We start from the raw sequence: 13568 nt of genomic DNA, 5'->3' as shown, positions 1-13568 counted from the left end.
GCTCTAGGGCACGCCGGCTTCAGTCGTTGCGGCACGTGGCCTCAGCAGCTGCAGTTCCCTGGCTCTGGAGCACAGGCTCAATAGTTATGGCACACGGGCTTAGTTGCTCTGCAGCCAGGTGGGACACTCGTGTCTCCTGCATTGGCAGGCAGATTCTTTACCACTGAGCCACCAGGGAAGCCCCTAAAATATCTTATTAATAATTTTTTGCACTGGATACAAGTTGAAATAATATTTTGGCTACACTGCATTAAATAAAGGGTATTACTAAAATTAATTTCACTTGTTTCCTTTTACTTTTTAACATGTGGCTACTGGAAATGAAAAATTCCATCGTGGCTCACATAATATTCCTGTTAGACAGCACTACCATAAACGTGACTAGAATTCACAGGAAAGACAGAGGAACATTACATAGAGATGCAGTCAGCATTATCCTGACTGTGGGAAATACTACAAGCAAAATTTTCTAATTCCTTCAAAAAATACACTGCATGGGAAAATAAAAGATGGAGGCTCTAGGTTAAAAGGGGCTTAAAAGGCTCAGTCACAATGAGAAGACCTTACTTGAATCCAGATAGAAACAAACTTTAAAAATTATGAGATAACTGGGAATTTTAAGCCCTGGCTGGATATTCAATAATATTAAGTAATTACTATTAAAATGTTCTGGATATGATGGTTTTATAATTATTTATTTTTAAAAAATCCTTTATATTTTTAGCAGGATCTACTAAAATAGGAATGAAATGATATGACATCAGGATTCTCTTCTAAATAATCTAGGTTGGGGGAAGGGAGTGGGGACTGATGAAAGTTGGCCTTGAATCTGTAATTGTTGAAGCTGTAGGATAGGAACATGAGCGTTCACTGTAATACTTTTTCTACTTTTTAAAATGTTTGAAATTTTTCATAGTAAAAAGTAAAACAAAACTAAAAACCCCAGCCAAACAAATGTCTTTCAACCACCTATGGTACCCATGAGTGAAGGGGGAGAGAGAACATTCTACAGCACCTGCAAATAAGCTGCTGTAGTGTTGAAAGCTGCTAGCTCTCTGTAGCAAAAAGTCTGTATGTCTTATCCATTTGATGAACTATTTACAAGTAATAATTATACTCTTCCCAAACTGCTATCTTTGGAAAGAGAAAACAACTTCTTTCTAAACCATCACCAAGAGAATAACTAAGCCAGGTCATTCTAAGCAGTAAGTCTCCAAACACCGGAGCACCAAAGAGAAGAGCCAACTTGAGCACTGAATAACGCAAGTGTCAGCCACCCCACAGCTACTCTGAAGAGAGACTTCATTACAACCCTTGCTGATCAGAATGTCTAGCTTTCACATTTGTCTCTATATTAAGGTTTGTCCCTATATTAAGATTTGTCCCTATGAAGAAAAGGAAAATGTTTCTTAAAGCAAGCATACCAGGCTTCTTATAGGAGATCTTATTGGGACTGATCCCCATAGGCACAATTTCTTCAAACACACCAACACGCAATTCTGGAAAACAGCAAGCTCCTCCTTTGCTGGTCTAGCCAATGAGAAACAAAACAGATTACAGTCTTTCTTTCCCATCTCCAGGTATAAGATATTTATTAAGTTGAATTATCTGTAACATTCTATGCTCTAACTCCCTTCTCCCACTGAATGAGCTGTTCCTAATTTGAGGTTTCTTAATACTTCAACTACCCTGTTATTACACAACAGATGTAACCTTATATTTGGCACTTCTTTATTGCGTATCTACCATGTGTAGAAATGTCAAATTGAAACGGTGTTTCTATAGCAGTAAGTATTTGACTATAAAACTGAAACACCACCAAGCAATTTGTATATGTAAGATTGCATCCAAGCTTTTGTTCAGGAGTCACAACCTTTTTTCATATCATCATCACCAACACTAACACTTACTAGCAAGGTATTTCCCACCACCTCTGTAACCCATGACACTAAAGCATAAAGTCACTCTGACATAAAGTCTCTCCTTCAGAGAGCAACATCTTCATTCCCGCTGTGGTACGAGTGCCGATCTGATCCCACCAGGTTTACTAAATACACAGTGATCCCCTGAAACAGGTGGTCTCTCAAGTGAGCAAATATGGCTAAGTTTGAGTTTAGTGTGTGTAAGCTGTAATGTCCTTATTCTATATAAAAAGGCCCATGATCACGTGGTGGCAACTTGGAAGATGGAAGGAGCATACTCTTTCTACTGAGCTGCCTCAAGACCTAGAGGGGAAGTGGTATTCTGTCCAGCACGGCTTACTTCTTTATGGTGGTCTTCTTCATAGCCTGGAGTGGGAAGAGGCACTAGAGCAGAAGCAAATGGCTCTCAGTCCATTTTATTTTCAATCTCTCTTACCTTAAAATCATCCTTACACAGGTAATCCTTAAACAGAGGGCAGGAGAGCATGGCACTGACATAGAGTCTGGTGGCCAGTCTGCTTCCACCAACAGTCCCATTGATTCCTTCCGTAGCAATTCGAACCTGAGACACAATACAGTGAAAAGGGGAATGCAGCCGTCTGTGTTTCTCTTTGTTTTGGTTGGCAAGTTGTGTCTGACTCCTTATGACCCCGTGGCCTGCCAGGCTCCTTCCTCCATGGGATTTCCCAGGCAAGAATACTGGAGTGGGTTGCCAAGCCCTCCTCCAGGGGATCATCCCAACCCTGGGATCGAACCTGCGTCTCCTGCATTGGTTCAGTTCAGTTCAGTCGCTCAGTCATGTCCGACTGCGTTGGTAGGCAGACTATTTACCACTGAGCCACTGGGGAAGTGCTTATTTGTAGCTCAGTTTGGATTTCTGCAGGGCAGAACAGGTTCATGTGTATTGGTGAACTCAACAGGAAAAGCAAAAACACTGCTATGGACACCAGAGTGTTGCCACACAAAGATGCCTGCAGTTTTCTGAAATGGCACTGCCCACAGCTCAGCTGAGGTGCTCAGTTAACATATGCTGAACCAGAGAATAAAATGGATAAAACAACTGGAAAGCCCCATTTGCTATGATGTTCCAGTGGCCAAGGCTTAACCTAAATTCAGGGCAGCAGATCTAGAATCAGGATGCAACTTTGCCACTAAACTTGCCAAGTGGCCCTGAGAAAATTCTCTTTTCTGAACCTCAATTTCTTCATCTTGATAAGAGAGATGAAGAAGAACCAATAATGAAAAACTGCTGAGGAGATATTCCTCAAGTCCTAAAGCACAGAGCACATCTCAGGGCCGGGAATGCACACGAGCACCCTCTGCATGGTTGGTGGGGTGGAGGGCGGGGAGCAGGTAAGCCTACCACTGCAAACCCACCTACTGGGAGGAGCTTGTCTGTTTTGTTCTTTGTTGCATCTCAGTGTCTAGAGTAGTACCTGCCCACAACAGACATTTGATATGTATTTGCTGAGCAAATGAGAATCCAAACCTGAGGCTTTCTGGCTTCTCAAACCCTCTGTTCTCTTTGAAATGCTTCACTGGTTGGGGGACATTAAAGCCTGGATTAAGGTCCATACCGTAAGAGGCAATGCTCTGAGGGGCCTGCAAAGTTACTTGTTCTGGTACCACAAAACCCTTCTGATAAGTTTAAAGATGGATCATCTTTAGAAGAGCTAGCAATGGCACCCCACTCCAGTACTCCTGCCTGGAAAATCCCATGGACGGAGGAGCCTGGTAGGCTGCAGTCCATGGGGTCGCTGAGGGTTGGACACGACTGAGCGACTTCCCTTTCACTTTCACTTTCATGTATTGGAGAAGGAAATGGCAACCCACTCCAGTGTTCTTGCCTGGAGAATCCCAGGGACAGGGGAGCCTCGTGGGCTGCCGTCTATGGGGTCGCAGAGTCGGACACGACTGAAGTGACTTATCATAGCATAGCTTTCTAAAATGCAACACTGTGTATCATGGTATTCTCTGGAAAGAGAAGTAACTTAGAGCAAAGTTCTATGTTATTACATTGTTACTTAGATAATAATTATAACAATGATACCTACCAGTGCATTCGAATTTGAAAACTTTTAAAGGCTCCCCTTTTATTAGGGCCTAGAGAAGGTACTTGTTTGTTGTCTCACTTGGCTCAATTCTTTAGAGCATGGATAGAAATGGGATTCATTTCACAAGCCAGGGCCTACTCACTAGCAGTAGCTCTCCAGAGTTCCATGATTCTGAGTCACATCCAGGCTCCTTGAGAGAGATGCAGTCTAGTGAGCCTGATCTGGGCTGACAGAGGGAAGCAGGAAGCATATGCCATCTCTGCTGTACAGGCTACTGCACCTATTACCAATGCATTTTTTTAAGGGACAACACAGAAAAATAGAGCTGAGCCAGCATTAACCAGAAATCTACCCCACAACTGTCTTTGACAGGGGCAAATATGATGAAGAGGTACGGGCTTCTGTGTAACTATCTTTTGGGTAAGCCAGAAGACTCTTTCCTATGTTATTTTAATCCCAGAACCCAAATAAAATATACGTATGTACACTCCCTGAATACTGAGGATGGTCAACCTCTAAAACCCATGCATTAGACTTTTAACTCCTGTTGAAGGATTCCTCAAATGAAACCTTCAAAGTAGCTGCTAGGTGAGGAAAGCCTTATATCTCAGAGATGAAGAGCAACAGTTAGCATTTAATGAGCACCTTTATATTATAAAGTTCCTGTCTTTATATTATAATCCTGAAAGGTAGATATAATTCCCACTTGACAGGAAAGGAAACAGAAGCTTAGAGAAATCAAGTAATTTAAGAGAAATCAAGTAATTTACCCAAGGGCAGAGTTGGGAGGTAGTAGATGTGGGATTCAATACCAGATCTTTTGGGGTCCATCTCTTATAATTTTCCTTTCTAAAGCCTCTAACACATCTGCTCAAATTTCTTGAGGCAGTAAGAAGTATATAGCAAGGGGTCAGAAGCTTCTTTCCATAATTCTAGAATTTTCAAGTTCTCCCCTTTCCCTACAAATGCCAACATTCTTCCAAATCTCCTACCAACACGAAACTTGAGACCTTGGCATGTGTCCCTGAAGCCTTAGAATTTAAACTAAGAGCCACGCAGGTGCTGCCACCTTGTGGATAGAGACCCTCACTGCCAGTTCACCTTGCCCCAAACTACAGAGATTGATCGCCTGTTTGTGCACTCAGGTTTCCGTTCCATCTTTCAAGGTGTTCTCTAAAGACAGATGATGATATATGTACATAAGCCATACATGTTCTTTTTTTTTTTTTTTTTTTCACAATGCACCAGCAATTTTGCCAGGAATTGCAGACATAGTGAGTAAAAAATACAGTTTTTGCCCTTTGGGAACTTACAAACTAAGGAAGGTCACAGATATTAAGATAAAAGTCACAAACTGATAAGTGCTATGAAAAATAACTACAAGATGCAGTGAAACAGTATATCTGGAAAAGTGAATTAGATTAAAGGTCTGGAAAGATGTCTTTGACAAAGTGTCATTAAAACTGAGAAGTGGAGACTGAGTAAAAATTAGGAGAAATGAGTGGGTGTGGGAAGGTTCCTTGAAGAAAGTTTTCTTGTAAAAAGGACCAAAGGCACCAAAAAAAGTGTGGGCTCCAAGAAGCTGAAAGGCTATTTTTCTGGAGTGTAATGAGTAAAGGGAGAAGGAAATGGCACCCCACTCCAGTCTGCTTGCCTGAAGAATCCCAGGGACGGAGGAGCCTGGTGGGCTGCCGTCTGTGGGGTTGCAGAGAGTCAGATATGACTGAAGCGACTTAGCAGCAGCAGCAGCAGTGAGTAAAGAATGGCATCAGATAAGTAGAAAAGGTGGGAGGGGGCCAAAGTATGCAGGAAGCTTAAGGGCACGTTAAGGATCTGGGTTTTACTCTCAATACACTGCATAGACACTGAAAGATTGTGAGGAGGAAGGGAGAGGATTTCATTTACTTTTTAAGATCATTCTGGCTGCTGTGTAGAAAATGATTAAATGGGGGCAAAGATGGAAGAATGGAGAGTAGTCCGGAAGCTACTGAAATGAATGAGGTAAGAGAGGGTGGGGCTAGGTCTAAGGAGGTGGAAACGCAGGATCAAAGGATATGTTAGAGGCAGAAATGTCAGGACTTGGTGATGAACTGATGAGGTAATTGCAACTTTCAGTCACTATCTGCAAGAAAACATGGGTGTGAAAAATATCACTGATCAAGTGATTGCCTCAGGGAATAAAAACCTGGGACAAGTGTAGGAAAGGTTAGCGTCATAACCAGAGGGAAAATGTATATATGTAATTATCAAAGGTTTTTTTAATCCATAATTCTATCACGTAGAGATAATCATGACTAACATTTTGATATTTACTACTTGTCATCTTTTTACACACATGCTTATGGTTTTGTTCCAAACATTCATTTTTTATTAAACCCTATACAGTCTGCTATATTCGAAGCCCTTCTAGCACTGACAGTACATCAGTCGGTTAGGACGAAGCTCCTGTCCTCTTGAATTCAAGAGAGAAAGGAAACAAAACCACAAAATGGTAAAGGACTGACATGTTCTAGGAAAATTAAGAAGCAACTTGGTATCACACCTGCATGTCCGTGGAATTCTTCAGGCCAGAATACTGGAGTGGGTAGCCTTTCCCTTCTCCAGGGGATCTTCCCAACCCAGGAATCGAACCAGGGTCGATCCTTCAGGCAGATTCTTTATGAACTGAGCTATCAGGCAAAGAATCAGAATATAATGCCCACTTTTACATAGTTTTACTGGAACATGTGCTGTGCTCAGTCACTCGGTCATGTCCGACTCTTTGTGGCCCCGTGGACTGTAGCCCACCAGGCTCTTCTGTCCATGGGATTCTCTAGGCAAGAACGCTGGAGTGGGCTGCCATTTCCTTCTCCAGTTATCTTTCCAATCCAGAGAGCGAAGCCTGGTCTCCCACATTGTAGGCAGATTCTTTACTGAGCCAGCAGGGAAACCCCTGACCATACCCATTCTTTTACCTATTGTCCATGGTTGTTTTCATATTAAAATGCCAAGGTTGAGTCGTTTTGTGCAAAGTCTGAAGTATTTACTATGTGTATGTGGCTCTGAAGCTTGCTAATCCTTGGTCTATGCCTTTATATAGTCTTATACAACACTATTTTCTTTTTAGCTAAAGTGTAGTTGATTTACAGTGTTGTGCCAATTTCTACTGTACAGCAGAGTGATTCAGTTATATATATATTTAATATTCTTTTCCATTATGGTTTACCATAGGATACTGACTGTAGTTCTCTGTGCTATACTGTAGGACTTGGTTATTTATCCATTCCATGTATAATACCTTACATCCGCTAACCCCAACCTCTCACTCCATCCCTCCCCCAACCTCTTCCCCCTTGGCAACCACAAGTGTTCTCTATGTCCATGAGTCTGTTTCATAGATAGGTTCATTTATATCATATTTTATATTCCACATATAAGTGATATCACACAGTATTTGTCTGACTTCACTGACTGTAATAATTTCTAGTTGTATCCATGTTGCTGCAAATAGCATTATTTCATTCTTTTCTAATGTCTGAGTAGTACCTCAGTATATGTATATGTGTATGTACCACGTCTTTATCCATTCATCTGTTGATGACTATTGTGAATAGTGCTGCTATGAATGCAAGGCTGCATGTATCTTTTGGATTAGTTTTGTCTGGATATATATTATTGTAAGGAACGGGACTGTTAGATCGTATGGTAATTCTATTTCTAGTTTTATGAAGACTCTCCACACTGTTTTCCACAGTGGCTGTACCAACTTATATTCCCACCAACAGAAAACATCATGTTAATAGCTATTTAACATCATGTTAATAGCTATTTAGTATTCTATTTAAATGCTTAGCAGGATTTCGCTAATTTCTAAGAACCCAACTGGTGAATCCTTTTTGTAACAAGAAACCAAGGTGAAGGCGATAAGCCCTGTGAAGGATAAGTGATAAGGGAGAAAGTGTTACCTTGCCCGTGAGGTGCAGGTGCTGACACAGAGCTGTTTGCCAGGCACAGACCCAGTCGGGATCCTTCAGGTCACAGTAGCAGTAATAAAGTAGCACCTCTCCTTCATCGTTGCCCTGGCCACTATAAAAAGAAAACCATGGGGAAAGAGCAAATGAGTCACTAGCATGAAGAGGCTGCAATTCATAAAGCAGATTCAGGCACAGTCAAGAGGGAAGGCCTACTGGAGCGACTCGTGCCTGCCCTGGCTCCTAACTATCATTCTTCTCCTGGGTTGAGAAGCAACTCTGGTCTGTATTTGCTCTAAAGAAGACAATACCTGCACCAAACTCCTTCCTTTCTAAAAAGTGAGCTTACTTTGATTTCCTTGTTTAATCATCATATCCATGAAACAGGTATTAATAACTCCTTTTTAAATTTGAGTCCATTCTGGCTTATCCTCTAAGAAAAGGCAGTATCTGTTTTGAATCTCTCTGTACAAAATGGTTTCACTTTCATTTTTTCATGTAATCCTCTTACCCATGAGACAGGTTATTATCATCACCATTTTATAGCTCAGTGAACTGAGCCCAGTTCATCCGGCATGAAACAGATGCAAAGTGACAGTCAGGACGGAACACTAGTCTTCCGACACTAGAATCCACACTCTTCCCACTGCACGGTGCTGCCTTTAACTAACTAGCCATGGAGAAGGAAATGGCAACCCACTCCAGTATTCTTGCCTGGAGAATTCCATGGACGGAGGAGCCTGGTGGGCTACAGTCCATGGGGTCGCAAAGAGTCGGACACAACTGAGCGACTTCACTCACTCACTCACTCATGGGCCCTGGGTGGGTGTCTTATCCCTGAGCCTTGATTTCCTCAACTGTAAAACCAGAGGAGTGACATAAAGTGCTTTCTCAAAGTGTGCTCTGAAGCTGTTCCATGAAATCACCTGTCTGAGAAATCCTGCAGACAGTATCTCCCTCTTTGAAAGTCACAGTGAAAGCCCCTCATATATTGAAGGCTCTGGGAAGCTCTGTAAAAAACAAACATTTTAACCTAATGTCTCCCCAATTTAATTGTCTTTAGCACCTCTTTTCAATACCTGAGAGCACCCTCCAGAGCTAGTGCTGCAGAGATATTTTAGAGAATGCAGTCATAGATGGTAATTCAGGTCCCACCCAGCTCTGAACTCTGTGACTCTCTCATCAATGCCCTCTTATTTCAGGGCCCAGTCTCCTCTAACACCTGCTTGTCTATTAGTGTATCTGTTTTCCTCTCTCTAAATTCCTATAACAAATTATCATCTGAGCCACACAATTTTAACTGATAATTGCATAGCTTGCCTTATACGATCTGCTAAATGTTTTGTGTATCCTTTTTCTTTGTTTTTCTAAAAAGCAGGTCCATATAGAAATGAAGAGACTACATCTGTATAGCACTTTACAGTTCATGTGAGCTCTTACCATCATCATTTTATATAATTCCTAGAGCACTTCTGTGAGGTAGGCAGAGCAGGCATCATTTCCAGTTTTAGAGGTACGGATGTAAAGGTATGAAGAATTTAGTGACTAGCTCAAGTCTAACTCCAAGTTCAGTTCTCTTTCTTTCCCTTCTTTCTGATAAGCAAAAGGAACTGGTATTAAGACCAGTGACAAAAGTGTATCAAATGTGGGCATTTTCTATTCACTGAATAGTTTAGGAATTCCTTGAAGTCAGAACTCTGTCCTCTACAATTAACATAATATTATGATGCGGTGAGGTTTTCAAAGGCAGATCTAAACTTCTAACCCTATGCCTTAGTTCTAAAAGTTAATTTACTTTGTAAAACATATTCAGCTCAGAAAACCGCATCTGGTAATAAAAACCCCTTTCTAAGCTGACACTTTGTAATCATGAACATCTCTGGGCCTTCCGACTTCTCTTTGGAAATACCATTTTCTGTTCTTTACCTCTCCCGAAAGAAGTAAAGACATAGGGTGGCTTCCCAGATACCTAGAGTGCACTGCCAGCTGCGTGGGTATACGCTACTGCATAGGCTGTGGTCTTCTATGACACACAGAACATGTTTATCGGCCTAGCTTAGGCAGTAGAGAAATTCTGTGCCTTAAGGATCTGCCATTTTAGTGGACGGGTGGTATCTCATTCCAACTAGAAAAACATTATTCAATGAAACAAAAGGTACAGAATGAAATTCTTACCTTATCAGCTCATCAGGGTTAAAGCAGCTTATATCAGGGAGCCAAGTAGACACTTCTTGGTTATGCGTAAGGTCCTCTTTGAAAGGGTTCCGTTTGTCTGCAGACTCAAGACTCTTGGAGGTGCTTGATGTCACAGCCAGCTGCCTTAGAACAGAAGCAGTCTCATGGCAAATCTCATCAGCATGTTGTGTTGCCACGTGTCTGTGGATGCTGGTTGGATCTGTAAATAGTTGCTGACAGCATTTCCACCATTTTTCTTTACATTCACAAGGAGGTGCTGGAACTTCTTTAGTTTTAACGAAAAGGGCAAATGCCTGCAATTACATTTCAAATATGTCACTAGTAAATAACCTTAGGTTTTAGGTTAGAATGAAAGTCTCAGTGAAATTTTTTCCATAGCGGTTTCTAGCTTTAGGTCCTACAATTCTGCAGAACTTCCTGAGATTGAACTTCCTCCAAAAAGGAAATGGTCAAAGAAATTATGGAATATACTTACTATGGAATATTAAGCAGCTAGTTTCAAACTACATGGGAAAATATTTATGGTATAATGTTAAATGGAAAAAATTGAATAAAATTTCCTTATATCATGTAATCTCAATTACATAAAGTACATTGAGGGACTTCCTGGTGATCCAGTGGCTGAGAAGCCACCTTCCAGTGTAGGGAACCCTGGTCTGATCCTTGGTCCAGGTACTAAGGTCCCATGGGCCATGGGACAACTGAGCCCACTGAGCCTGTGTGCTCTAGAGCCACAAGCCACAGTGAAAATCCCGCATGTCCCAACTAACGCCCAGTGCAGCCAAATAAATAAAATTTTTAAAATATATTGAAAAGCATGGAAAGAAATGTACCAAATGTTTTGATCTGGTTTTTGGAAGATAATTTTATTGTTATTATAAAGAGGATTTAGGCAAATTGTTAAAAAAAATTAAACAGAAGAGAAAATTATAAATGTACCATAATTCTTATAACTAATTCTAAATGAATGAGCGTTTTTGGTTTCCAATATTTGCAATTGTAAGCAATGGTGAAGGAGCATGTCAGCATAAATCTTTGTATTCTTCTTTAACCATCTACTTAGAATAAATATTTAGAAGAAAATTTTGGAGGTGAAGAAGCATACATTTTAAACTGTGATTAAGTAATGACTACCTGAAAAATCATTACCAATTTACACATTCAGCAGCAGTGCATGAGGATTCCATTTTATTCACAGCGTTTTACCAGTATTAAATTTTTTGTAGTCAGTATTTTCAATTTTGACCCAAATAAAAACCAAATACCCTGTTTTTATTTTCCAATCTTTGATTAGCAGTAAGGTTGAATATTTTTCATAATGATTCTATGTTCTAGTTTGCCTGTTCACACCTGTTGCCTATTTTTCTACTGTGGCATTTATCTTATTGATTTGTAAGTAGTTTTAGTGACCTTTTATTGATCATAGTTATTCAGATTTGTTTCTCTGCTTATCATTTGTTTTTCAACTTTGTTTATGGTGTTTTTTGATGTCAAAATTGAAGTTTATACATTATGGTACGGTTTATGGCATCTAGGATTATCAGTGTTTCAAGATATTTTCCCTCTTGGTTTCTAGAAAGGTATTAATATTTTTACATATATACATATACATACACACATACACACATAGTGCTTATATATATAGTTTAAAATTGTTTAAAATATATAAATAAGAATTTATATTAATGTAATATTTAAACAATTTTCTCAATGCATCTGAAGACTACTGTAAAGCATCCAAAATTGGGCACTCTGAAGAATAATAATTATAAATATGGAGCATCATTTTTAGATCTTCCTCAATCTGTACACAACCATATCTGGATTGTCCCAGACTGAAGCAGGATGGGGTCGTCTGAAATTACACTGGAGGGTACTTTTTAGCCTCTCGTGCAGTTGATCATTCTGTATAGGCCAAAAAAAAAAAAAAGAGCAGTATGTCAACTTGAGTGCTTCTTTGTATTATACTTAGAATTTCAAATCTTGTTCTCTAATTGAGGGTACTATGAAGGAAACACTTAGAAGGAGAGAAGAATACTTTTTACAAGGAACAGCCTGAGCACTACACAGTTATTTCAGTTGGCAATTACTGTACATCAATAATTACTATGACTATTAGTTTATATATAAATGAAAGGTATTGCATCCAAAGCCTCATTAGCATCATTGAGGCCTTAAGAAGTCATGATCCTTAAAAAAATGCAGTATATAATCTGAATATTTTTTTCTTCTTTCCTCCCTTCTTCCTTCATCCAAAGTCTTCAGGCAGGCCTGAGTGAGGTGGGAGGCCCAGTGTGAATGTGGCCTGCCACTGGTCTTTTAGGGCCTTTTGAACAAGGCACTGAGGATTCAGCAGCAGTCAGGGCCCATGTGGGGTCTGCTCAGGAGAGAGAGGTAGGCCAGAGCTAGGAAGGTAGCTAAGAGCGGGTGAGGCCTGTGAGGGGAAGGCAGGCCCTGATGGAGGAGGCAGCTTGGCAGAGGGGGCAGACTGACTGCGTACAGGGGAATAAGCAATTAAGTATACATACTGGGACTAAAGAGAGCGAGGTGTGCCATCAAACTTCATCACATAGGGAAGTTATAAACATAAGGGGAGAGAATAAACCTGGTGATATGGGAACAGAACTGAAGGGGAATAAGCAATTAAGTATACATACTGGGACTAAAGAGAGCGAGGTGTGCCATCAAACTTCATCATATAGGGGATGATGAATAAACCTGGTGATATGGGAACAGAACTGAAGGGGAATAAGCAATTAAGTATACATACTGGGACTAAAGAGAGCGAGGTGTGCCATCAAACTTCATCATATAGGGGATGATGAATAAACCTGGTGATATGGGAACAGAACTGAAGGGGAATAAGCAATTAAGTATACATACTGGGACTAAAGAGAGCTAGGTTTGCCATCAAACTTCATCACATAGGGAAGTTATAAACATAAGGGGAGAGAATAAACCTGGTGATATGGGAACAGAACTGAAGGTTCTGTGAGTATGAACTCATCTGGTTTATACTGATATGAAAGTAAATATAAAAGTATGATATTTAGAAATGTATGTTTTTCGTCTAGATAGATTCTTAGCTCTATCCACCATCTATTCTTAGCTCTGTCCACCAGATGTCCTGAGGGAAGGAGCACCTTAGTAGAAGTGAGTTTATCTAGCCCCTTGGTTTTGGTTTTCCACTAGTGTTCCTTGAAGAAGTGTCTGACTCCAGGGATGAGACAGAGAAAATGACCCTGAAACATCTTGTTAAATCAGAAAGTAAGGAAATGCTCAAAGAATCATGGGGGCAAGTCAAAAAGACATAGATACTAGCCAGAATCCCAGCCAAATCTGAGATGATCTGAGAATCAAAATAAAAAATGATGATAATGGAGTATTGCCCACTGAATAAAATGGAATTCTTGAGCACATACTGATACAAATAAATTGGGAGCAAA

General features: G+C 40.4%; 1 protein-coding gene across 2 annotated transcripts in view; it reads right to left on the bottom strand.

The window, feature by feature from the left end:
- TSTD2 (thiosulfate sulfurtransferase like domain containing 2) overlaps positions 1–13568 on the bottom strand; it is a 28777-nt gene that overhangs the window by 8046 nt on the left and 7163 nt on the right. For both annotated transcript variants that reach the window (XM_069576115.1, XM_069576114.1), the window contains exons 3-6: positions 10102–10415; positions 7921–8041; positions 2359–2484; positions 1425–1530 (exon numbers count right to left, since the gene is read on the bottom strand). In XM_069576115.1, the coding sequence (XP_069432216.1) occupies positions 1425–1530; positions 2359–2484; positions 7921–8041; positions 10102–10415 (667 nt within the window). The remainder of the gene's footprint in view (positions 1–1424; positions 1531–2358; positions 2485–7920; positions 8042–10101; positions 10416–13568) is intronic.

The sequence above is a fragment of the Ovis canadensis genome, chromosome 2 (genome assembly GCF_042477335.2).
Source record: "Ovis canadensis isolate MfBH-ARS-UI-01 breed Bighorn chromosome 2, ARS-UI_OviCan_v2, whole genome shotgun sequence".
NCBI lineage: Eukaryota > Metazoa > Chordata > Mammalia > Artiodactyla > Bovidae > Ovis > Ovis canadensis.
The sequence above is the reverse complement of the archived record's forward strand: the minus strand, read 5'-3'. Positions and strand labels throughout refer to the sequence as shown.